Here is a 23,760-nt window from a genome sequence, read left to right as displayed (position 1 = left end):
CCGTCCGACCGTCAGAAATATACCGAAACATACCGTCTCACTTCAATTCAAGTTCTATCTTCCGTGGAATATTACTTCCAAGATTGATCTCTCAGCCCTGCCCACATAATTTTATACGATTAATGAATCTATTTTCTACTTGATTGGCTTAATTTTTAACACTTTAGATTGATGAAATTGACGAAATATACCATTGTATACCGATATACCAAAAATATACCGTCGCTTCAATTTTGACCTCAAAAAATACCGAAAAGTATTAAAAATAACGTAAACGGTCACCCTGATGGCGACGCTAATCTCAATATCAATGGTTCTTTGGTTTTCTGGCGAAAACATCGACCGACGCTAAAATACCATAACGCGTCTATTGATTCGGCGCGAGTGGGCAAGTCGAAACGACGAAGACGTGCGAAAAGAGAATCCGCAGTCGGAAGAAACACGAGGAATCGTAAAGCCAACTTTTCGTTTCAAAATGTGCTCGAACTATTGTTGAAAATTTTGCGATTCAATTGAAAATGTTAAGCCGAAACGCGTTTTCTTCAAATTTCGACTAAATCGAAGTGTATATTCTTTTTAGAGCCATAAAAAGGGTTTCGGAGTGTGTGTGTGCGTGTGTCGGTCGTCCGCAGTCGGTGAGAAGCAAGGCAAAGAGAGAACCAGAAAAGTGGTAGCGATTGTAGCAGCAGCGCGGCAACGAACCGTCGGTGAAGGACGTGTCGCGGTCGGAGACGAGACAGGGGGCTGGACTATCGTGGGCGGAGGATCTGCAAGGATCACAAATGTGCCGCAGCTAACCGAAGCCGCCGACAGCAGCAGCAGCACGAGAGGCAGCAGCCATAGAAAAGGCGGATGCTGTTCATTTCCCACCTCCCCACCGGCGCCCCCATTATTCTCAGCCTTGTTCTTGGTTATCACCCGTAACCGCAGCGACTTTGAGTTATCCCAGGAAGCGATAGCAGATATTTTTCAAAATTCCTCCACAAACACCCACGAGCAGCAGGAGCATCGCCATGCCCGTTTCGATGGCTGTATGCGAAACGGCGAATGTCGTCAACGCTGCGCTCCGCGAATCGCTTGGCGTCGGGAACGGCAGCAGGGCTGCTGACGAGGCCAAAAAAACCGGCGGAGGCGGCGGCGACGACTCTGACTCTGAAATGCATAATCAAATTGCTGTCAGTGCGTATGCAAAGCGGATTCTAATGTCCAAAATCGAGTACGAGGAGGTCCCCAACTACCACGACTCGGTGCTGGAGCAGTTGAAGAACAAGTACATAGTCATCAAGCAACCCAGCAACAACAACAACAACAGCAGCAGCTGCAACGGGAGCAACTTTGGCAACAGCAAAGTTGTGGGAGCAAATGGACACGGTGAGTAGCGTAGGAGACGACGAAGAGGGGGAAGAGAAGTTGCCCCAATCGCTTAGTAGTTGGTTTTCTCCGTATCCGTGTCTCTCTCTCTCTTATGTTTCTTTGTGTCGCAATTTGAAAAATTTTCCATGTGCGTCTCTTGGTTTTGGTAGACAGACACAAGCACACACAGAAATACATGCATGTGTACATATATTTTATGTTTATTTTAGCCAAAACTATGGCCTGGTCAGAGGGAATCACGTGTGTGTGGTTTTTCCGCTTTAATTTTTACACTCTTGGCTTTGCTGCAGTTTGCCGACAGCGGCGCCGGCAGCGCGGCCAACGCAAGCAGCATACCTGTACTTTTTGTTGCGTGCGTATACATTGGCGTTTGTCCGTGTGTGTGATTGTGGGAGAGAGAGATTGGGTGGTGTACGTGTAAACAGTGTGAAAAGAAATGTGAAAAAGCAAAACAAGTACAACACCGCAAAGAGTGAGTTGGACAGGCAGTCAGCAGCAAGAAGTGGCAAGCAGAGAGGAGAGAGCTTACTACGCTAGTTCTGAATTGCGGAATCGGCAGCTGAAGGCGGAGCAGTACGAGAATAAAAAAAACGTGCTGCCGTCGCGGCAAACATCCGCACGAGGCGGCGGCCCCCTCTCTATGTAAATATGTATGCTCCTTTTTTGCACACACATATGGCCTGATGCTGTGCTAGCAATAGTAATTTTTTTTTTTTTAATTTTTTTTCTTTTTGCAAATGCGTTGCATTTTTGTCTTCTGCAACGTTGCTTATATGAATGAATGGAGAAAAAAGTAAAAGAGCAATTGCGAAATGCGTGATTCACTCTCTCACACACACACCCACACATATGCTGCTGGCTGGCATTCGCTCAGCTGCCTCAAGCAGGAAGTTAATACAAAGACAATACAAGGCGACGCTGTAATAAGATGAGGTCGGTCTGGTCTGGGTCTGGTCAATGCCTCAGCCTGGCCAACAAATACAAAGGGGAGCAGAGCAGAGCAGTGTTGTGGCTACAACAACCACTGTCAAGTCGCGCCAAAAATTGAGTTGGCAACACTCGTGCTCGTGGCATTTCGATTTGCATAGGACAGAGGGGGATGGCACTAGTGTCTGAGTCGACGCAGTGTCCGATTCTCTAACGAGAAGTGAAACGCTGACACTCGCTCGCTGTTATCTACCATGGCGTACCACACAGGTGACCATATGTGTGTGTGTGCCTGTGTGTGTCAGCAGTTTCCCCCTATACTATATAGAAATATATCGATATTTGAGAAAAAACATCGATGTCTGCTGTGGACACCCAACCATCGATGACATCGATGTTAACATCCACCTCTACTGGTCTTCCCTGGCCACCTTGTCATAGTTTTAATTTTAGTAGCAAGCAAGCGCGGAACGAGTAAAGAATCTTTTCAATGAGCAGAGTGCTCAATGCACAATGACTGTGATAATTGTGGACAGTTTTGGCCTGTGGCTACTTTTCAAACTGCTCCTCAAACTGCTCCTCCTTTTTAAAATTCTCTGGCGTGTGCTCAATCAATTTGCTGGTTTATTCGCAGACAATGGGAATAATGGCCATCGCAAGCTGTCCCAGTCAGAGTCCACCCAATCGGGTCCCAGTCCCAACGAGCTGCCAAAACCAAAGCGCGTCCTCTATCCCCGAGAGAACATCAGGATCGGGTGGAAGCAATCGGAGCGCAAGTGGCAGGTCGGCACGGGCATGATAAATGTGGGCAACACCTGCTACCTTAACTCAACGCTGCAGGCCCTCTTCCACATACCCGCATTGGCCAACTGGCTCGTCTCGGAGCAGACGCATCTGGAGAACTGCAACATAACCGAGTCCAATGGCGGTTGCATCATCTGCGCCATGGCCAAGACACTACAGTCGACGCAGTCCTGCCAGTCGGCCATGCGTCCGTTCCACATCTACTCGAAGCTGAAGCAGATCTGCAAGCACATGGTGGTGGGACGGCAGGAGGATGCACACGAGTTCCTGCGCTTCCTGGTGGAGGCCATGGAGAAGGCGTACTTGATGCGTTTCCGCAACTTCAAGGAGCTAGATCAGCTGGTGAAGGAGACGACGCCACTGAATCAGATATTCGGTGGCTACCTGCGCAGCGAGGTGCGTTGCCTCAGCTGCAGCCACGTCTCAATCACCTTCCAGCACTTCCAGGACCTTCTGCTCGATATACGCAAGTCGGACACGCTCGAGGAGGCGTTCGACGGTTACTTCTCGAGGGAGCGACTCGAAGACATGGGATACAAGTGTGAGGGCTGCAAAAAGAAGGTGAGTCCGACATTTAGAAAGAGTTAGGAATGCTTGTGGTTGATTTATAATCTTTAATCCACTTGCAGGTCTCGGCCACCAAACAGTTCAGCCTGGAGCGGGCCCCAATCACGCTGTGCATCCAGCTGAAGCGCTTCTCGATGATCGGCAACAAGCTGACCAAGACGATCAGCTTCAAGCCACGCATTGACCTGAGTAGGTTTGCTGCCCGCTCGCCGGCGGCTGCCGCCCAGCCGCTCACCTACCGCCTCGTCTCCATGGTCACACACCTGGGAGTCTCTCAGCACTGCGGCCACTATACGGCCATCGGTATGACCGAGTCGGGCAGCTACTACAACTTTGATGACAGCTACGTGCGCCCCATTGCCATGCAGAGTGTGTGCAACACCAACGCCTACATCATGTTCTACGAGCTGGATCTGTCACAGACCACTCCGCTCAAGAGCAATGGCTTGCGTCTGACCAATGGCCACAGTCCAGTGGCTGTCCCAGCCACAGTCTCCTCCTCCTCACCCACGCATACACGTTTCATTGGACCCCAGCTGCCGCCAGGCGGTATCAATGGATATAGCAATGGCCATGCCACTGGTAGTTCCAATGCCCAGAAGACTGCCATTCAGTTCAAGCAGCAGCATCAGCAGCAGCAGCACCCACAACAGAACGGTCTCCAAGTGGGGACCGGAAAGTTTCAGGAGCCTCCGCACGCGAAGTCTCCACTGGCTGGCGCATACAATAAAGGCGAAGCTTTTCCAGCTACAACTGCAAATGGTAACAAAAGTTCCTCCTCCTCAGCCAGCAACAGCAACCACAACAAATCGGTGAACCAACTACAGCACCAGCACCAGCAACATTATCTGCCAATATCCTCCGAGGATGAGGACAGTGAAGACGGAGCGACGGCAACAGCAACAGCAACGGCCAGGCCGACGGCACAGCTGCCCAGCATGCCCAAGATGACGGAGGACAGCAGCGACAAGCCAAAGACTCCGTTAAAGAGCTCAGTCAAGACCAATCTCGTTAAGAGTCTACTCAAGACGCCACTCAAGAGCCTGGTGCCGTACGAGTCGGCCTCCGAGGAGGATGAGCCACTGCCGAATCCACGAAAACGACGCAGCGATTCGGATTCAAGCGACTCGGGCGACTCGGACCCCCAGCCGGGTCATGTCAATGGTCACACCAAGACCAACGGAGGTAGCCTTACCAATGGGAATGGCTTGGGCAAAGCCAAGACTATTTTGGCGACATCCTCCTCCTCGTCATTGGCGTCCGCCTCTGCGTCCGCCGCATCGTTGGTAAACATTAACAACAACAACAGCAACAACAGCAGCAAACAAAAGACTGATGCCATAGACGAGATATTCAAGAGCCTCAACAACTATCAAGCCAAACACAAGCCACCACCACCGCCAGCCATCGACGACAGCGATGATGAAGATGCAGATGAGGAAGAGGAGAATAGCAAGCTGACCAACGGCTGGCAGCCACAGAAACAGTCACAATCGCTGACACAAAGCAAAACCCCGCCTTCTCCCAAGACACCACCCTCGCCGGCCGTTATTAAATCTAAGACGGGCATCTGGAAAGTCACCCGCAACGATGACAATGAAGATGAAGATGATGACGACGATGAAGATGAGGAGGAGCAGCACCAGGTGATGTCAACGCCATCTAAAAACCCTCGTAATCCCTTTGCCAAGTCCTCAACAACACCTGGCGCCAAACGGCAGAAGCTGCTCAATGGCATCGCCGTCAAGTCACAGCAACAGCCACGCGTGGGTAATGGCTACCAGAGCGAGGCCTCAACCAATGGGAATGTCGTGAACGAATTGCTGAAGCAGACGCATCGCGGCTACGGCTCCGCCTCGGTCCTTAGTTGGAGCGGAAAGCCAGCGGAACTGGAGAAGGAGGTAAGTGAACACAAGAGCGTGCTCGTAGAACCGGCGGGCTCTGTGGCCCAACTAATCCACTAACAAATCCCAAAAAAACAAAAACAAAAACAAAAATTCTTGTGGTGGCCCTTCCATTTCTGATCCGATCTCTATCTCTTCCTGCATGCACTTCTCACTTGGGTTGTGGTTGATGCGTGTTGCATTTCTAATAAAAACGAAACTTGTTTGTAATTTTGCTTTCCATTTGTCTCCACACGATTTTTGTATCCTTCCCGATTCATTTAGACTTTTGAGTTGGTTTGTGCGAAACGGATAGCTGGTCACAGCAATGTGGATGTGGATGGATGGTAGCGGCGGCAACGACGGCGTCGTCGCATCAGCAATCAACATCGACAGTAGCAGTGGCAGTGGCAGTGGCAGTGGGAGTATCAATAGCAGTAGCAGTGGCAGTGGCAGTAGCAATCACACCATGGCAACGGCAACGACAGTCGCTGGCGCAACCGAACCGGATACCCGGTAGGAGGCGCGGCAAATCAAATCCTTCTCAATACGAATACGAATACGAATATAGTCTGTGATTGCTTTGAAGTTATCCATCCATCCGTTGGACAGATCTTCAATGCTCGGCCCCCCGAAAATGGGTTCAAGAACCGTTGAGTTGCCTGCGCCTGAGGTTGCGGCCGAGAGCCTAGGTAATTCTCCCAAAGAATCCCGCCCCCCCAATCTCCATCTGGTGTTTATGTGTGTGCCTGTGTGTGTGCAATGAAGCTTATGATTTGACTGCTGTTGTCTCCTGTTCCCGCAGAGCCCTGTTTCTTTTGCTATAAAATTCAACCGTGCCCGTTACCGTTTTGCCAGATAAACTTTAAACTCAAAAAATAAAAGAAAAGAAAAAACAACTGTCGAACTTTTTGTGTTTTGATGTAAGCCATTTATTACCTACTAGCATCCCATTTCCATTGTTCTTGTTAACTTTGTGGCTACCTCATCTGCATAAGCTTCATTACGGCCTGCCCTCTGCCCTCACCCTTGAAGCGGAGAAGCAATTACTTACCAAATTTCGATTATTTTCTTGTTTCCCTTCGGTAAGCTGGTGGCGGAGGCTCGTGAGCAGCGACAGCACGACCACGACGATGAGGAGGAGAACGAAATGGATCGCGGACGGCAGCGCAAAGTGAAATCCGCAACGGCAAAGGCCTACAACAGCAGCACGCCCGGCTATAATCCATTCCAGGAGTACGAGAGCCAAAAGCGCTGGCACAAGTCCAGCAACGGCGGTGGCAGCTTCCCGCGTTACCACAATCAGAACTTTCGTCAGAATTTCCAGCAGCGCAACAAGTTCAAATACAATCGGTTCGGTGGACCCGGTGGCGCCAAGTTCCAGCAGCAGCGGGCCCTGCAGCGTCATCTGGCTTCCGGTGGCGTCTTTAACCGTCGGCAGCCGACGGGACAGCAACAGCAGCAGCAGTCACAGCAGTCCTAATCCTAACTGCCACTTGTGGCCGATGTGGACGCGGATGCTGCTGCAGCTCCTGCTGCTGCGGCTGCTGGTGCCTGTGCATTTGTTATTGGATTTCGATTGCTAGTTCGGATGAGTTTTTATTTTATTTTTTTTTTAACTGCTGATTGAACATGTTTTAGAGTACGACTTGTAAGCTATAAGCTAGAGCATAATTGTTGCGCCGTCTACACCCCTACCCCCCTAGAGTGCGCCCCAAACCCTACCCATTAAGCGAATGATTAAGTTTTAAGAGAAAAGAAAGAAAGAAAAAGAAATACGAGATCCCCGTGTATGGCATTTTATATATATATATTTATTGTGTTCTAAAAGATTACGTTCGGCATATGCAGCGTCTAAGAAATTTATCGCAAAACATTTTTAAAAAAAATGGCCGGCCCTTAATCTTTGCAAAAAAAACCAACAAACCAACAAAAAACCACTTAAATACTATATAAATGAGCTGCAAATGATGGAAAATAAAGCAACCCAATTACCTTTAAGAGACTAAAAACAACCCAATTTGTACATATATAACATACAATGAGAGTTTAGATTAAAACCACAGAGAAACTTGAGTATAATTTAAATGGCGCGCCCTTTTATTTATCGAGAGAGAGAGAGAGAAAGAGAGCAGAACAAGCACACTAGGAACGATATCCTGATGAGCATAGATGGCGCCGCGCCCCCACTGTTAATAAACCCCCAAATAATACGCATGTTGGATATAATTTATATATATACTATAATACAAGTATGAATATACCTATGAACAAAAGTGTGCGACCGGAGACGGAGCCGGTGACGGTGACGGCGTATTAGCAAAATTATTTTAGAAATTAAACAGTTTATTTCATCAACTAGTGTGTAATAGTAAATAAACCGTAAAACCAAACTATGTTAGATCTCTAGATTTTATAGGCAAACCAAACAAACAAAAAGTGGTGTCTAGTGCTGTCTAGTCGCCCCGCTGACGTCGGATCTCCTTTTTGTTCAATTTGCGGCCCTTGCTGTAGACAGTCGGTTGGCCGGCACCGTACTTGAGCTTCTTCCGCTGATGCTTCGGCACGCTCTTGATGGTATTGTTGTGGTTCCGCTTGGCCTTCTTCAGATTGACCTGCTTGTCCAGGCGCTCCTTCTGCTTGAAAACTTTGCTCTTGTGCATCTTCTTCAGGGTTTTGGTCTTCATCAACTTGTCGAGATCTTTTTTGCTCCTAATGTCCGGATCATCCGAATGGGCCGGTTTCTTGGCCTTTGGCTCCACTGCAGCCGGTGCCGCTTTGCGTTTGCGTGCACTTGGGTCGTAGTCCATGCCGGGTATCCGATCGGGTCGGCTTGTATCCTCCACTTCGCTTTCCGACTGGTTTTCTTCTTCTTTGCTTTCCTCACCCGTGTTGGCGCCGATCATGTTTCCATGCGCTGCAAGGTCATTGGTGGACAGCTCTACGATTTTAACCTGAACTTCGTCATCCTCGTAGGTCTCTTGCTTTTCCTCCCCGGCCTTGTCCGCCTCGGTGAGTTCTTTCAGAGGTTCATAGGATTTCTTGAGGTGCTTGAAACCCTCCTTAACCTCTTGCCTGATACGTATACGCTCGTCTTTGAGGTTCTTCGTCAGCTCCGCCTTGGCGCGTGTGCGGCGCTCGTTCTTCCGTTTTCGGAAGCCAGTCAAAAACTCTCTACGAAAGCAGAAATTAGTAGACTGGGATGTTCTGACTGATTATACTTACTTGCGCTTCTCGGTATCGAAGACGACTTCAACTTTCTTCTTGGGGGTCTTTTTTCTGGCCATTTTACTCAATTATTTATATTTGTTTACCTCGCTGGCAGCAACATGTGCGACCTCCAGTGTTGAAAAGTGTGGGATTTTCATAAACGATAGATTTTGTGTTATCGGGACTGAGACTAACCGGACAGACCGTTTCTCTGCCGGCTCTACGGCTCTCTTTCTCGCTCTCTCTGAATCGGTTAACGCTCTCTTTGAATTGGTCGGAACCAATGAGTATCATTATATACTTTAAAATGATGTACTTTTACTGTACTTGATATCGACTTAGGGTGAATATGACCAATTATTGGCGAATATTAACACGACACATCCGCATCCGGATCCCTGTCGCGACCGTTTAACTACTATTAAAATTTGTACTGATAAGTTAGTTTAAATATGGATTTTATGTTCACCTCATATAATACTATATCCATATAAACTTAGTTTTAAATATACCGCCAAACTACGAACCGCTTAATACGGGTCGACGCGATGTTTGCTCTCAGCCATTGAAAATCGTCCAAAAATATATGCGATTAAAATACAGGTACGTCAAGGCAGTATCCCAATGGTCGTAATGCTCCAACATTCTCTTTCGTAAATGGATAATGTCGTACAGGACTGGATATCTCTGGGCGGCGTAGAACATAGCATCCATCGGCGACAACGGCCATTAGGTACTGGCAAAGACTATACAATGCCAAGATGTTGCATGAGGAACAAATTCTTTTTAAATTTTCGTTTGACGCTTCATGGTACGGGCGCGCGGGGCTATTACTTCAATTCTCTTTTACGCTACCTTCGCCTCCGAAATGCTACTCGGCTTCGTCAATGCCTCGGTCAACGTCGAGTCGGTGTGTCTCGAGAGATAGAATACAAAAACAAAATATGAATCGTCTGCGTGCCGAAACCGTAGGGCAGCGTGGTCGCTGATGTCTTTGGCGCCTTTTGGGTTCTAATGTTAGGACCCGCCATAGAACAGCTTTTTGGTCGCTCATGCAACATCTTGGTATTGTATAGTCTCTGGTACTGGTCAAGGTTTCGGCCTTGCAAAACCTTCAGTACCTTCCTCAGGGCGCAATAGATCTCCACGCTTCTTATCTGCTGGACTTTCAGCGTTGCCACAGTCATATAAACGGTTCGGTAATGTGTTCCATCAATCCGGCATAAAGCAATTGCCAGTGCCTTCCAAACGTTGTGTTGGTCATCTCTGCCAATTGGAGGGAAGTGATACTCGTCCATACCTAACATATTAAATATGTATTAATTACTAGCCCATATTTGGGCCAGACTCGTGCCGAGAATCGAGCAGCATTCCCGCAACACTGCCAACATTCTGCATACCCTAGGGAAAAGGATATTATAGAATTGCGGAAATGTTTACCATTACAGGCTCTAATTAATGCAGAAACTAGTCGAGCTCTGTTTTAATCTCGTTTCAACGATATTTTGCAGTTTATTGTCTTCTTATGGAGACCAATAATGAGTATTTGGATTTGGATCAGGATATGCAGGAAACTAATCAACTACATGAATACGTCTTAAACATATAAATTTGAGAAAATTCCTTTATTAATAATGTTTTAAAAACAGTTTGGAAAACAGGATCTTTATATTAAATTACATAAATAGGGTATACAAATGCCCATACTTCGGTTGAGAAGCAAAATGTCTTCAAATACCAGCAACATTGACAACATTGCGGATGTTTTTTGTTGAACTTTTTTGTTTAAACCTTGTCTTAGTCAAATACAATAAATGGGAGTACTTACAAGTAGTTAATCTTGTACAAAATTTATTCATCAATGGCATAAAATTATGTGGGCAGGGCTGAAAGTTCTATTTAGCTAGTCATATTCGAAGGAATATCAAAAACGAGAAATATGTATAATAGCACCGCTACGCATCTAAAGCATATTCTGTCGCTCACACTGATGCTTTTTCCATAAGGTCTCATTCGATCATAAACTTCAGCTTTTTTCTGTTTATTTTTTGTAACTTTTCAAATCGCATTTTGTATATATATCACATGATTATATGTTCAAGTTCAACAAGTTCTTCTAAAGAAGCATTAACATTACACAACTGTATGCCTAAATCTATTAATTTTCGTACAACACTAAAGTCTACAACTACACTAAATATATTTAACGATATACGATGTTGCCATATGTACCTGGTTTACCGTTTGAGAACTGATATATTGTTTTTGTATAATAAATTCATTCCGTTTCCATCGATCGTCCTCCCTCCGATCTTCACTCATCGTCGTAGTCCAGCACAAATAGTTTCTTGCGCCGAAACGATGAAGTTTCAAATAATTTGAGCGACGCAACATTTGAATAGGGACTGTCAAGCTCCAAGGTTGGGATGGTTTTTCCCAGTGAACTGAAAAATTATGATAGTCTTACTAATCATCTAGCTTGCATCTTTTGGATGCCCCTACTCACCTTCTCCTGGACGAGTCTAGGCGGGACTTGCCCTGGTTGTGATTTAGTGGCGTGGAATTTATTACATGCGGCGTTTCCTGCTTTGATAGCTCCAGTTCATCGTCGCCGGTTAAAAAGTCGGAGGCATAGCAATCTCGATTGGTTATGGGCGTGGATCCAACCAGCTGAAACTCGACACGCGGTACTGCGGCTAGGAATGTGGTTGGGGAGGAGGGTGCTGGCGTTATGGTGGGTTGGGAGGGAGAGATCGGCTTGTACAGATGCAAGATCTCCAGGAGATAAAAGAGACATCGGTAGGCGAACGATTTCCAATTGCACACTTTTCCATAGACCACGCGACGTGACTTGCGAAAGCTCCTCGACTAGAAAGGATTACGAATGAGATTCAATGATTTAATGGCAGTCCTCACACGATTTCATACCAGATTACTGACAGTTATCAATGACTTTTGATTCTCCTGCATTCTCTGTAGCTTCGGGTGGGACAACAGTGTGTCTGTGGTTGGCCGAGCCGCTGGATCCGGCATCATCATGGACTTGATGACCAACTGTAGCTCCTGGGATATTTCTAGACGAATACGAACAAGCCATGGCTTACACACCGTTTTGAATCCACTGTGGGTTAGTGTTGTGTTGCTCATGAGTGAGTGAACAAAAAAGAGTTGTTCACTTAAGTGAGCAACTGAACATATTCCTTCAAAGCTGTTCTTTGTTGTTCACTTGTTCTTTGTTGTTCACTTGTTCTCTACTCACTTTTTGCGCAATTTTGCTCCTCAAAGGGCATATTACGATCTGGAAGCTGTTGCTCCTATTTGCGTTTACTTCAATATTTTTGTATTACCGGCAAAGCTGTTTACTCTTTCAAAAATTCAGTATGTCGCTAATTCGAAAGTATATTGAAATTTGGAACCATCTGTGCATGAATAGTGAACAACTGAGCCAGTGAGCAACTGAGCAAGTGAGTAACTGAGCAATCTAAGAGAGCAAGTGAGCAATATGAGTGAGTTGACTCACTTACTCAAAAAAGAACAAGTAAACATGTTCACCAAAATGAGCAATGTTTACCCAACACTACTGTGGGTGTACATCTGGTGTACTCACTGTCAATGAACTCTTCGGGCAGGATGCCGCGACGCAGCTCATGCCAGAGCGGTCCGTTCGAGGGCAGCTCCATGTAGCAGGCCAGCTCCAGCATGGCGATGCCCAGACTGAAGACATCCGCTGCCTTTGAGAACTGGCCCTGCAGGATCTCGGGGGCCATGTACCGAGAATCGCCCTCAGTGGCATGCTGACTGTTGGCTCTGTCCACATCGATGACGAGGCCAAAGTCCGCCAGCTTGCACGTCTCGTCGTCCTCTCCGATGAGCACATTGTCCAGCTTAATGTCTAAATGGATGAGATTCCGGTCGTGCAGTGACTTGAGAGCGCGCAGGAGGTCCAACAGGATGTGCCAGATGCGTTCCTCTGGAATTTGCTGGCACCGCAGCAGATACTGCTCTAGGCTCTCGCGGCACAGCTCCATCTGCATGTACAGGCGATCGTACTGCTCCCAGGCTCGAATGAATCGGATGCAGTTTTCGTGGCCGGAGAACTCCTCGTACCTGCGCACCTCCTCCAGCCGCTCGGCCCGGTACTGCTCGCCGCGAAACAGCTGCTTCGAGATTTTCACTGCGTACAGTCGGCCGTCAGACCGGTCGCGCACCTGAAACACTTCCCCGAAGGATCCCTCGCCTAGCTTGGCCAGACGTTCGAAGCACAGCTCGAAGTGGCTCTGGTCGCCGAAATCTGTGCTGCTGGCATCCTGCTGGACATTCGGCGATGCCGGCAGTGTATTGGCATCCGGAAACTCCACACCCCGAAACGATATCGCATGGGCGATGTTGGAGCTGTTGTGGGCACTGCAGGATCCCAGCGACTGGCTGTTGTTGGCGCCATTGTTGTTCTCCACGGCCACGTACCCGCCTTGCGACAAGCGGCCCTTGTACTTGGGCGGCCGAAATCGGTTGCTGTTTTCGTTCCCATTGCACTGCTTGTGTCTGTGTTTGTCGTCTCGCAATTCAGGTAGAGGTAAACGATGCATTTCCATTTTGCGATTCGGTGTTTTTTTAATGAGTTTACTGCGCACAAAGTGTGACCATATCTGCAGTGTGACTGTGGTATTTAAAATATACGCACAAAGCATTTATTTTTGGATTTTATTTTTAGCTTGCTGCTGCAACACGAAATGAGCGAATATTATAGAGTTCAGAAACTGTTTGTCATTTCAGGCTCCAATGAATGCAGAAACTAGTCAGTCTCTCAGTTTTAAAGCTATTGACGATATTTTGCAGATAGTGGTCTTTTTGCAGAGACCAAGAATATTTATCAGGATCGATGTATGTACATATGTGTACACAGGAAACTAAACAGCATGAATAGGTCTAAGACATGTCAATCTGGAAAAGCTTGAAAAACTTAATTTGATTGTTAACTAAATACCTGTTGACCAGCAACAATGACGAAATATTCCAGAACCACTTACGTTTCATTCCGTGCACACTTACGTTTTCTTGCTGTGACTTTAATTGCTTAAACCTCATTTAAGAAAACATTAAATAAAATGGAATTATTCAAATTAGCATAACTTGTAGAAAATGTATCTATCAATTGGATAAAATTATGAGTTTTAAGCTAAGAGCTTAAGCTAGCTAGTAATATTCAACCGAATATCAAAAACGAACAATATGGAACTTGAATACACATAGTTCTTCAGTATATTATGAAATTTGAGACGTGGTTTCGGTATATTTCTGAGGGTCAGACCGTGTATTTTATCGACAAATTTGCGGTCACACTGTGTTTTATTCATTAACAAATGCAACATTAATAACAAAATGGTTAGCAGAAGCGTAGAAAGGTGAGTTTTCCCCCCAATTTAGGACGAGGCGTGAGCGGCGTAGATTACGCAAGACGCACGTACGGCCAGCGAGTGCAGCGGAGTTCTGGAATTCCCAGGGCACCTGGTCTGGTTATGCAATTTGTTTCGCGGCTTTCTTTATTTATTTGACTCAGACCATGGCTTCTGTGGAGGCAGCTGCAGTCGGGAACGTCGCGACCTTAACCTTGGTAGCGACTGCGGCTCCGTCTGCAGATAACTGTGATTGATGCATGCCCCATTACGCTTGAATTCTTTCTTTATGCAGTACGAGTAAAGTGCCGACATTCCATGTCATAAGGGAGGTATACGACAGCTCCAACGCCCATGAGCGTTTCGAGGCAGAGCTGGAGAAGGCGCTGGAAGCCAAGGTAGACTTTATTATCATTGAACCGCAGCGCCTGGGCGACGAAACAGGTGAGGCAATGAACTAGAGCTCCCATTTTATGATTCCTTGCTGATGATTGACAGGTCGGTGGATTTGGGTTGGTAATTGTTTGCATAAATCGGCCGTGGCCACCGGAGCTGTGTCGCTTGTAGCTAGTTTGCTGTGGCACGATAGGCCCATTGTTGCGGTCCCCATCTGTGGACTCTCGCTCTTCTGCGCGGGCCTGTACACGGTATCGTGGAATTCGGATCCGTGTTGTCAATATCAGGTGATGTTTGGGTCTATATCATTGATTATGATTACCGTAACTAACTATACCGAACTAACTAGGTGGAGAACAACGACACCGTTTTAGAGAAGCTGCCACTTACAGATGTATCCTCGCCTGTGATCCTGGGCTATGCGTCCAACTCAAAAACCAAATACTTGCACCGCGGCGTCGCCTTCCTGTCGGCTGCGCTGTGCGCTTGGCAAATCTGGCGGTCATATAAGTAGACAGCGAGGTAAGGGCCGCCAGCAGAGAGACAACAGCATGAGAATTACACAATATTTAATAAGTTTACTTTAGTGACCTAAGCAAATGCATTTTATTTAGATATCCCAACGTTTCGTTCGTACTAGTAACCAGTCTTTTGTCTTGTGCCTTGTGTTGCCAGGCACATCACATTTTATGTGATTGAAAGTGTAAATTGTCGTATGTAGTGTAAAAGTCTCAGTTGTTGTCCAGAAAGATCGCCTCCGGGAAGCCCAGGAGCTCGCGTCTTCATGTCTTATTTTCGATGTATCACGATATAGTTTTAGGAGCAAAGTCTTAAGAAAGTATAGTCCATTGTTCTGAGCTGTAGCGCTGTAAAAATAATTAAGTAAAAAGCCCAATTCTTTTTTGTATAAATCAATTAATCATTGTTATTGGCAACTAATTAAACAAATAAAAAATAGTAAAAAACAAGCGAAAAGCTCAAACGAGAGAGCCCCAAGCTGGAGCTAAGCTGATTTGATTTGATACCATAAGAGTGCACACAATACTCATAATCATATTATAGGACAGCTTTATGGCAGGGAAATGTTGAGATGAAATGTTTTCAATGTATCGTCATGCGGGTCACTCCTCTCTCTCGTTGTTCTCGTTTCAGTCGTTTTATGAGTTCTGCTGGCAGCGGTACGCGTCGTCGATCGATTGAGTGGTGTGAATTCCAGCGCAAGCCAGTTATAAGCTGAACCACCACTCATCCGGGAAGCCATCAGAGCAGTCATGGATTCCAACCAGAGTGCAGTGATCGCGGGTGAGTGTGGGCCCAGATAAGCTGTCGTCTGCTCCGATAAGATAGATAGCAGCCATGATATGATGTCTGGGATTAGCTGAAAGATCTCCGAGTGCCAGTTGAGTTAAGGCAATCTGGCATTCTGCCAAGATGCCCATCTTTGTGAGCTCCTATACTCTGCGTGCGATCAGCAAATTCTATGCCCACCAAGAGCAGAGCGGTTACGACAAGCTGGCCCACTTGGCTAATCAGCTGAACTCTTTTATCTTGGCTAAGCTCCGTCATGTGTTGTTTGCTCTATATTTCGCTATGATAGCATTGCGCCACGGCTCAGAGGCGACCTCCGACGGCAAGAGATCTCGATCCCTCTCCCAGGGCACATATGGAAGCCTCGGCACTGCGGATGACATCTTTATTGCTGTCGATGCGGTCAGCGGTAGTGTCAGTGAGTCTACCCCGCTGCTGGACAAAGCCGCAGCACCTCCCCCATCTCCCCCATCGAACCACACAAAAGACTGCCTCAATTGGCGCTCTGTGGGATTGCTAGTTATGTGCGTCTCCGCCCTGGGATTGGCTGTATATTTGCTCTGGAGACAAAGTGAGTTTTATTGCTGAAGCGATCCGATCCGATCCGATCCGAGTATTTGCTCAATTTGTTTGTTGAAATAAATCTGGGAATGCTGTGACTTTTGATAAGCCGAACTGCGTGAGTTTTTGTGGGCAAGCGGAAATGGTCGATGATCGCCGACTGGGCGTGGAACTTCACTGCTGATTCACATCGTTTCATTTGCAGCCCAACTGCCCGGCCTTGGGTATCGCCTGAGTCTGATCGAGCACGATATCTGGAGCGATATGGACCTGCATGGCCAGGGATCACGGCTGTTGGATCCGTTTGCGGTTGTATCTGTGTACTTTACCCACACGTCCAGCGCTGCTTGCTCCGACGATTGCCTGGAGCTGCTACACAGGCTACAGGTAAGTGAAAGGGGTCCCATTTAATATATATGTACTGTAATATGTACTAAAAACATTTCAATTTTCTAGCAGAAGCATCGCTTGGAGGAGCTGCCCTACAACTTTCTTATAACCGGCGACTGTCAGGCTTTCGAGGCACGCGGCTGGCAGTATGAGAGTCACTTTGCAGAGCTCCCCCAGGCCACTTCCCTGGTGGTGGCCTTTGTAGGGGACTTCAGCCAGAGGCCACCCAGTGACTGCCAGTTGGCGACCGCCCAGGCACTGCTCCTGGAGTCCCTCAAGCGACGGAGACTCCACCCGGAATACAATCTGTTTGTGGTGGGAAATGCGGAGGCTGTGCAGCAGGAGCTGCAGCTCTGGCCGCGCTATGCTGGAAGGAGGAGAAGGAAGAGGAGGGGAGTCGAGTGAGCAGAGTCGAGCAGTTCCAAGTGATTCCTCTCGTTTATTGTACGCCAACAAAAAAAGTATACAAAAGAAGCGCAGGATGAGTAAAGCGGGGTGCCACCGAAAAGCGAAGCGGGGGCCCTTCAGGATATCCTCCGTGCAGAGAAAACATCCCGAAGGACCGGCAAAGCAATGCGCTGCGTGAACGGATGATGCCTAAGACTAAAACCTAAAACTAGAGCTGGGCGCTGCCCGAGGTGGACCTATGAACTAGTCGAACTCCAGCTTCCGAAAGCTCCCCTCGATGGACTCGATCTGTGACACGAAGTTCGGCCCGGAGCCGGTCTTCTCGGAGTTGAAGCTGCTGCGCCGCTGGATGCCGCGGTCGGAGAGCAGGATGCACTTGTCCAGGCCCAGCACCTGGTCCCGCTTGGCGGCCAGCTCCTGCTTCCACAGCTCGATCATTTCGCGCATGGGCATTGTGCCGCCCATCTCCAGGGGCAGGCAGCCGGCGTCCACTGCCTTCATCAGCTCTTTCTCGCTGCCGTAGATGATGAGGCGGTTTTTCATCTTGGAGCTGACGCGATTCTTCACGAAATCTATGAGCCACTTGAGCGTGGAGGGCACGTTGATCAGGTGGATCTCCTTGTGACGCATCGGCAGCGACTGCTCGCCCCACTTGAAGATGCGAGCAAACTCCGTGGGATTCCAGTTGGTCACATGGGCCGTGGAGACGCCGGAGAAGTCGCCCACATGCGACAAGCCCGTGATCTGTGTCTCCTGGTCCTCCATCAGGCACTCGTAGGTCAGGAAGTGGGCCTTCGCCTGGTCGCAGCTGGTGTGAACCTTTGGATTCAGTCCTTTGGCATTGATGATCACCACCCGCCGGCCGTGCTTGTCCCGCTGCGGCACAGCGAATATGTACCCCTGATCGATGAGATCCCCGAGACGCGGCTCCAGGTAGTCCAGATGGGTGCTCATGTGCGGGAAGGTGCGTCTGATATTGAGGTACTTGAGCATTGTCTGCTCCGCCATCGGCACACTAAACTTCTTGGCCCGCAGGAAGCGCAACAGGAACGTGTCATCGCAGCGCACATTCTGCAGGTCCTCGTTCTTCATCACCCAATTCCTGAGCTGCTCCAGGCTCTGTTCCCGCGTGCAACGGTCCTCGCGCAGCTCCCGCTTGGCGATCTTCAGCAGCGACTCGGGCAGCCCCATCACATTGGTCTCTCCTTGGTCCTGCACCATTTTGGTTTCCTTCATCTCGTTCCGACTGCAGATGCGACTAAGTGTGTCTACGGATGTTGATGCGGTCAGGCTCTGAACATGGATTGCGACAGCTGTGAATAAAATGTGAATTAATATAAGAAAATAATGATTAAATTGGAATTAATTGATGAAAAAATTAATTCCTTCAAACATAATTTCCCCCCTTAATCATCAATATCTGCGTCATTCCCCATGCTAGCTAAAGCACCAAACAATCACCCATTCAGTCATGCACCCATTCGTCTTAATTCCATGACAATACCATACCTACTGCCTACTAAAGGGCCAACTAAAAATTAGTTCAAGGTCCCAACGAGATCTCAAGGCTTACCCTCGGCCGATCACGATTCGCTGTAATTTGCAAATATTTGCTAATTAAAGCACACAAGAGACAAGAGACAAAAGACAGACGCGTATTTGTTAAAACACCAACCCAGCCAAATGCAAATGGACAATATATTTTTTAAACAGCATAAATTATTTTCTCGCCCGGGCCCAGGCCCAGGCGCTGGTCGGTTGTGGAAGCCATAAACTATAAAATGGCTGGCATTATGGCCACATACAATGGCCTGGTCCAAAGAAGCGAAAGAAACCTCAATTGCGAATTGGTTCAAGTTCAAAACTGTTTACCGAAAGCGGGTCGGTCACAAATATAGATATTGAATATGGAAAAAAGTTGAGCAAAAAAAAAACTATTCATACGAGTAAGCTAGAAATAATTAGCCAAAAGCAAGAAAGAGTTGCACTGTTTGTCCAGTTTTTAACTTGTTGCATAATTTCCAGAGACACAGAGGCACAGAGGCACAGAGAAAGATGTATGTAGATGGGGAGAGCTGGGCTGAACAATGCCCCCGATTCGATTCGATTCGAGTCATTTCTGTTTGAGTCGCTCAAACACATCTCCAAGCAACAGCACAACATCACAACAGCACAACTCAATCATAATATTTGCACACAAATTGTGATTCGACTTTCGGCTTGTTTTGAAGCCTGCTGCTGCGAGTATGTTTGCCCTGCCCTCTTGCCCTTTTGTCTTTTATCTTTGGGGCGACTTCCCCAATCCACAGTCCCAATCCCAAATACAAAAATTAAATTCCCAAATTTCGTTTTCCCATGACACCCGGCGCCGCCGACAAATGCAAATTGGTTCGATTCGTTGCAGAGGCTGTGCCATTTAATTGATTTGTGACTTTTGGTATCCAGACAGAGGAGGGTATGGGATCCAAAAAATGTGTGTAAATTTGCATTTGCATTTGCTTTCGGTTTGTCGGAGTTGGTCGCTTTTCAGTTTTCGTTCGTTTTGCGCTTTTGCGTTTGCGTTTGCGTTTTCCTCCAACTGGAAATGCGATTTCAAAATGTCATTGGGCAATGGCGGGTTCGGTGCGGTGCGATTCGGTTCGGGCTTCCCAACTTGGATCCCTCTCTTGGATTGACTCGACTCGACTCTGTATAGCTTGCTGTCTTTCTCTTTCTTTCTGGGAGTTTCAACATTTGTATTAGAGGCTCTTGAGGCTCTTGTGGCGGGCTTTTGTGTGGTTAACGGGCTAATAATGCAACAGGCTCTGGCAATCGTCGTTTATTTGATGATTTTCTCTCTCTTTGAAATTTTCACGAATGTTGATTGTTGATTGATTTATTGAATTGGTTGTTGTTTGTTTGCTGATTACTTTTGTGTGCAAATTTTCATAGTTTATGCGAAAAGGTTTCATAATTCCTAATCGATTCTTAGTTGAATATTATATCTGTCTTTAAAAAAAAAAAAAAAAATTAAAAACAGTTGCTAAGGGTTCCACGATTCATAAAAAAATGTTCTCAACGACGAATCATTGTGTATGTAATTTATGCCTAGACCTTAGGACGGGAAATCTTTTGGGAAATCTATTGAAAATTTGTCCAAAGCTTCCTGGTGGCATCCTAGAACATATATTCTTATCACAATCACTTGAACACTTACACACTTGTTGAATCCTTTAGTCTAGAATTCGTTCCCGTAATACGCTGCGTATGCGCAATGCCAAACGCCCGTTTAAAGATCCTTGTCAGATGTCAGATAATTATGGCTATAGTTTGGCCAGTTTATTAATGTTCCCCTGATAAACTTTCTGAGTCAACGCGCCAAAAAAAAATCCAACGTCCGAACAACGCGAGCTCCAAAAAACGAATGACGTTTACTGGAGGAGGCTTCGGACAAGCAAGCAAAACAACGAATGAATCGTTTGGAACAACGAAGCCAGCGGCAGAAAAATTGTTAAAGAAATTAACTGGATTATATAATGCCCACACCACACACACACAAACACACAAAGACACACATACACAGATACCACTCGAACAGAGCTACAGAGGGGGATATTCGAATGCAATCTGATCGGTTTACTGTTGGTAAATGCTGCTGCTGCTGCTGCTGTCGCTGCTGCTATTGGTGTTGCTGCCGCTGCTCTGCTGCATGGAGTGAACAAGTTTTTGGATAGTCCGAAACCGAAAGTGCGACGCTTCGGCTAAAGTACACGAACCTTTAGCCAGGCGGCGAGGCGGACAGCCTCCAGCCTGGGTCCCAGCCATCAAAGGTAGCCATAAAGTATTAAAGAGTTACGGCTGCCACTGGCACTACTGCTGGTGCTGCTGCTGCTGCCAGCTGTTAAGCAATCCCAGTGAGGAGGCATTAAGGCAGTGAGCCACTGAGCAAGTGAGCCATTCAGTCATTCCGCCAGTTGGTCAGCAAAGTTGACTGTAAATCAGGTTCGCTAGCGGTTCATTTTCTACTTTTTGCTCTCTCTCTGCTCATTTTCTCCTCATGCCTTTTCATGCCTACGATACCTCTCATTCCATGTGCCCGCGATGATGATTGGGTTTATTGATTACTCCCTCCCGTACATAAACGAAAATTTGCATTTTCATGGCACCATCACCATCACCAGCAGCAGCAGCAGCAGCAGCATCAGCATCAGCATCAGCTCCAGTTGGCAATGAAGCGGGAATGGTGGCCTCCAACCTTGAAAATGCAGTTCCCCCATTGATGGTAATGATGGTGTCGCTATTACTAATAGACAAACACCTAATGATCTCTCCCTAGCGATATATGTATGCATGTATGTATATGTACACCTCTCGATCAGAGCTGGGGCTGAGATACGTCATCTGTTGCTGTTTGCATACCTGGGTCTGGGTCTGGGTCTCCGGCTGGTATGCGACCCATTCCCATCTCATCCCATCTTGATGGAGGGGAGACTGCAGTTAACAGATGCTCATGTTGTTTATGGGGGAAAAGCAGAGAAACTTTTCTTGTCTTGCTTCAGGGCCGTGGTCCGTGGGCTGGTTGGATGGTTGTTGGATTTGTTACTCAATGGGCGAAGGGCGTAGGTCTGTATTTATTGATGGCTGGTGCATTCATTGGGTTGCGATCATCTGCATGCTAATTTAATGATCCGTTTCCGTTTGCCAGGAGGTAGTGCGAGAGGCACGCCCAAAGTGCTAAGTAACTCATTAGGCTTTTGTGACGATGATAATTATGTTGCTTTTCACAATGACAATCTCAAAATTTTCTTGATTGAAGGTCGATCGAAAGCGTGGGCAATCCTTAACCTTGCGGTGGGGAAATCAGTGTTTGCCCAATAAGGATTTCCAGCCCGCCTGCCTGGGTATTACCCCGATTGCATTGCCAACCTTCGCCTCTGGATTGACCCACTCCCAACTACAGCAAGTCCACATTTTATACATACTTTAGCAACCATAATACCCGGTACTCGCTTCACCATGTGCTCTGTGCTGGGGGTAATGGGATAATGGTAATGTGCTCACTCATCGTTGGCACGTTTTTAATTTTTTACTTTTGTACAATTATATTTTGTTGGGCTTTTTCTCCGGCTCTTGGCTTGCCGCATAACGAGTTTTTCAACAGAGATGCCCCAACAGACAGTCTCTCAAATTGCTCCACATCAGCTGGTGGCCCATAAAGATGCCGCCACAGCCACAGCCACAGCCATAGCCACAGCCGCCTGCTGCCTGCTGCCTGCCGCCCGCCGCCCGCCACCTCTCAATGTGAACAATAATAATTTTTAATAAACACATTACATGGCGCGAAGCAGCCGCCGCAGAAAACAATTGGCAACAATATCTGTGTGTGGAGGGGTTGTGGATTGGAATGGAAGCGGAGGGGCTGGAACCTGAGGTTGAGTAAATCTGACAGGGGAAACCTTTTTCGAAATGCCATTACAAACGAAATGCCCATACCATGACTGACTGACTGACTGTCTGCCCACGAGATTTCTGTTTCGTTTCTGTTTCTGTTTGTTTCGTGATTTTGGTCTTAGCCATAATTAACGACAAAGAAATTCAGCGTCGGAGCTTAATTATCATTTCGAAAATGACCCGAACATATTTTTTTTATGGTTCGTTGATGATTCTTGGCCGTAGCTTCTGGCCATGCGAAATCTCTTAGCTTGGCCCCCCGTTTGATCATAAATAATTTGCATATATTTTTTTGGTGATTTACGTAGAACATAATTTATCATTTTCATCGCCATTTAGGGGCATCGATGTGGGGGATGTAAACTTGTACAAACATGTAGATCTTGGAGTATTTGCCAAAGACGTAGTAACAACGCGGCTGAGACGCACTTCTGTGTGGCAAAGAGCAATCATTGTCTTGGCTAATTTTCGATTTGGGTTTTGGTTTACAGTTTTTAGTTTGTTTTACTGTTGCCAAAGTTTCGTCACTAGTTAATTAAAATTGCACAATATAATGTCGCTGCTCTTGAGGCTGCACTCGGTCGGACGACCATTGTCATAAATTCCAGTTAATATAATTGCAAGGTGCCCGACTGGTTAACTGGAGCTGGTTTGTACCTACCTCGGCTCTGATTTTCCTCCAAATACTGTATTTCCGTTGACGAAAAACTCGCGAAACTGCTTTGAAAACGTCTGAAACGCGCAAAGGTTCAACGCAGAATCCAACAAGACGCACAACTTGCGGCCTGAGGTACAAAAAACCTGGTTTGAAAGAGCTTTGACTGCGCACGAAACTGTTTGAGCATTTATAATGGCTGCATTTTTATCATGAACAATAATGTTTATGTTTAAATGCTTATTTAGGCGTTTCAGACTTTAATCGATTTTTCCTTGTTTTATTTAAGTCTGTTGTTAATTTGAATTTAAAAAGCGATAGCACTAAACTTGTTTTAATCGATATTCCCATATACTGAGCTAGTGTGACCATTCATGTGATCGATATTTCTATCGATCGCTGTTAGAATTGTTCAGCACTACTCCGCAGCAAGAACAGTTACACGCACGGTTTA

At 46.8% G+C, this 23,760-nt stretch overlaps 6 protein-coding genes across 12 annotated transcripts; 3 read left to right on the top strand and 3 right to left on the bottom strand.

Moving 5' to 3' along the window:
* The first annotated feature begins 459 nt into the window (after positions 1-459).
* On the top strand, positions 460-7,948 carry LOC6602833 (ubiquitin carboxyl-terminal hydrolase 36). 2 transcript variants are annotated; one of them, XR_003409086.1, is made up of 5 exons: positions 460-1,371; positions 2,936-3,666; positions 3,735-5,573; positions 5,841-6,247; positions 6,646-6,703. XR_003409086.1 is itself a non-coding variant. In XM_002027768.2 (4 exons), exons 1-4 carry the CDS (start codon positions 1,014-1,016, stop codon positions 7,036-7,038), a joined length of 3,321 nt encoding a protein of 1,106 aa, XP_002027804.2. In that variant the 5' UTR covers positions 462-1,013; the 3' UTR covers positions 7,039-7,948. The 2 variants fall into 2 exon arrangements, 1 of the variants encoding a protein (XP_002027804.2); XM_002027768.2 differs by lacking the exon at positions 5,841-6,247 and having other exon boundaries at positions 462-1,371; positions 6,646-7,948.
* On the bottom strand, positions 7,780-8,882 carry LOC6602788 (nucleolar protein 12). The gene is made up of 2 exons (XM_026991971.1): positions 8,781-8,882; positions 7,780-8,729 (listed from the first exon to the last, which is right to left on the bottom strand). Exons 1-2 carry the CDS (start codon positions 8,840-8,842, stop codon positions 8,012-8,014), a joined length of 780 nt encoding a protein of 259 aa, XP_026847772.1. The 5' UTR covers positions 8,843-8,882; the 3' UTR covers positions 7,780-8,011.
* Positions 8,883-10,540: 1,658 nt separating this feature from the next.
* LOC6602787 (membrane-associated tyrosine- and threonine-specific cdc2-inhibitory kinase) lies at positions 10,541-13,399 on the bottom strand. 2 transcript variants are annotated; one of them, XM_026991998.1, is made up of 4 exons: positions 12,373-13,399; positions 11,706-11,839; positions 11,272-11,633; positions 10,541-11,209 (listed from the first exon to the last, which is right to left on the bottom strand). In XM_026991998.1, the coding sequence occupies exons 1-4, from the start codon at positions 13,355-13,357 to the stop codon at positions 11,080-11,082; spliced, it is 1,611 nt and encodes a 536-aa protein (XP_026847799.1). In that variant the 5' UTR covers positions 13,358-13,399; the 3' UTR covers positions 10,541-11,079. The 2 variants fall into 2 exon arrangements, with proteins under 2 accessions (XP_026847799.1, XP_002027801.1); XM_002027765.2 differs by having other exon boundaries at positions 10,542-11,209; positions 11,694-11,839; positions 12,373-13,398.
* Positions 13,400-14,111: 712 nt separating this feature from the next.
* LOC6602786 (transmembrane protein 11 homolog, mitochondrial) lies at positions 14,112-15,522 on the top strand. Its single transcript, XM_002027764.2, has 4 exons — positions 14,112-14,167; positions 14,454-14,602; positions 14,657-14,841; positions 14,904-15,522. Exons 1-4 carry the CDS (start codon positions 14,145-14,147, stop codon positions 15,066-15,068), a joined length of 522 nt encoding a protein of 173 aa, XP_002027800.1. The 5' UTR covers positions 14,112-14,144; the 3' UTR covers positions 15,069-15,522.
* Positions 15,523-15,648: 126 nt separating this feature from the next.
* Positions 15,649-17,237, top strand: LOC6602791 (peptidoglycan-recognition protein LD). 4 transcript variants are annotated; one of them, XM_026992073.1, is made up of 4 exons: positions 15,649-15,856; positions 16,152-16,433; positions 16,629-16,810; positions 16,880-17,237. In XM_026992073.1, the coding sequence occupies exons 1-4, from the start codon at positions 15,826-15,828 to the stop codon at positions 17,216-17,218; spliced, it is 834 nt and encodes a 277-aa protein (XP_026847874.1). In that variant the 5' UTR covers positions 15,649-15,825; the 3' UTR covers positions 17,219-17,237. The 4 variants fall into 4 exon arrangements, with proteins under 4 accessions (XP_026847874.1, XP_026847875.1, XP_002027799.1 ...); XM_026992074.1 differs by lacking the exon at positions 16,152-16,433; XM_002027763.2 differs by lacking the exon at positions 15,649-15,856 and having other exon boundaries at positions 15,876-16,433; positions 16,883-17,237.
* A 227-nt stretch (positions 17,238-17,464) lies between these two features.
* Positions 17,465-23,335, bottom strand: LOC6602790 (alpha-tocopherol transfer protein-like). Of its 2 annotated transcripts, none has more exons than XM_026992071.1 (2): positions 23,313-23,335; positions 17,465-18,534 (listed from the first exon to the last, which is right to left on the bottom strand). In XM_026992071.1, exon 2 carries the CDS (start codon positions 18,455-18,457, stop codon positions 17,465-17,467), a length of 993 nt encoding a protein of 330 aa, XP_026847872.1. In that variant the 5' UTR covers positions 18,458-18,534; positions 23,313-23,335. The 2 variants fall into 2 exon arrangements, with proteins under 2 accessions (XP_026847872.1, XP_002027798.2); XM_002027762.2 differs by lacking the exon at positions 23,313-23,335 and adding an exon at positions 20,418-20,545.
* Positions 23,336-23,760: the final 425 nt, after the last annotated feature.

This window comes from Drosophila persimilis, unplaced genomic scaffold, assembly GCF_003286085.1.
Source record: "Drosophila persimilis strain 14011-0111.01,24,50 unplaced genomic scaffold, DperRS2 tig00000700-arrow-arrow-pilon, whole genome shotgun sequence".
Lineage (NCBI taxonomy): Eukaryota > Metazoa > Arthropoda > Insecta > Diptera > Drosophilidae > Drosophila > Drosophila persimilis.
This window is presented reverse-complemented; position numbering and strand designations above follow the sequence as displayed.

Coding starts and splice junctions, on each gene's coding strand:
- LOC6602833 (XM_002027768.2), top strand. CDS start 1,014: ATGCCCGTTTCGATGGCTGTATGCGAAACGGCGAATGTCGTCAACGCT. Junction 1,372..2,935: donor TGTGGGAGCAAATGGACACG/GTGAGTAGCGTA, acceptor GTTTATTCGCAG/ACAATGGGAATAATGGCCAT. Junction 5,574..6,645: donor CAGCGGAACTGGAGAAGGAG/GTAAGTGAACAC, acceptor CCCTTCGGTAAG/CTGGTGGCGGAGGCTCGTGA.
- LOC6602788 (XM_026991971.1), bottom strand. CDS start 8,842: ATGGCCAGAAAAAAGACCCCCAAGAAGAAAGTTGAAGTCGTCTTCGAT. Junction 8,730..8,780: donor TTCGATACCGAGAAGCGCAA/GTAAGTATAATC, acceptor CTGCTTTCGTAG/AGAGTTTTTGACTGGCTTCC.
- LOC6602787 (XM_002027765.2), bottom strand. CDS start 13,357: ATGGAAATGCATCGTTTACCTCTACCTGAATTGCGAGACGACAAACAC. Junction 11,634..11,693: donor TGATAACTGTCAGTAATCTG/GTATGAAATCGT, acceptor AATCCTTTCTAG/TCGAGGAGCTTTCGCAAGTC. Junction 11,210..11,271: donor CTAGACTCGTCCAGGAGAAG/GTGAGTAGGGGC, acceptor ATAATTTTTCAG/TTCACTGGGAAAAACCATCC.
- LOC6602786 (XM_002027764.2), top strand. CDS start 14,145: ATGGTTAGCAGAAGCGTAGAAAG. Junction 14,168..14,453: donor GTTAGCAGAAGCGTAGAAAG/GTGAGTTTTCCC, acceptor TTCTTTATGCAG/TACGAGTAAAGTGCCGACAT. Junction 14,603..14,656: donor GCGCCTGGGCGACGAAACAG/GTGAGGCAATGA, acceptor GATGATTGACAG/GTCGGTGGATTTGGGTTGGT.
- LOC6602791 (XM_026992072.1), top strand. CDS start 15,986: ATGCCCATCTTTGTGAGCTCCTATACTCTGCGTGCGATCAGCAAATTC. Junction 16,434..16,628: donor ATATTTGCTCTGGAGACAAA/GTGAGTTTTATT, acceptor TTTCATTTGCAG/CCCAACTGCCCGGCCTTGGG. Junction 16,811..16,879: donor AGCTGCTACACAGGCTACAG/GTAAGTGAAAGG, acceptor TCAATTTTCTAG/CAGAAGCATCGCTTGGAGGA.
- LOC6602790 (XM_026992071.1), bottom strand. CDS start 18,457: ATGAAGGAAACCAAAATGGTGCAGGACCAAGGAGAGACCAATGTGATG.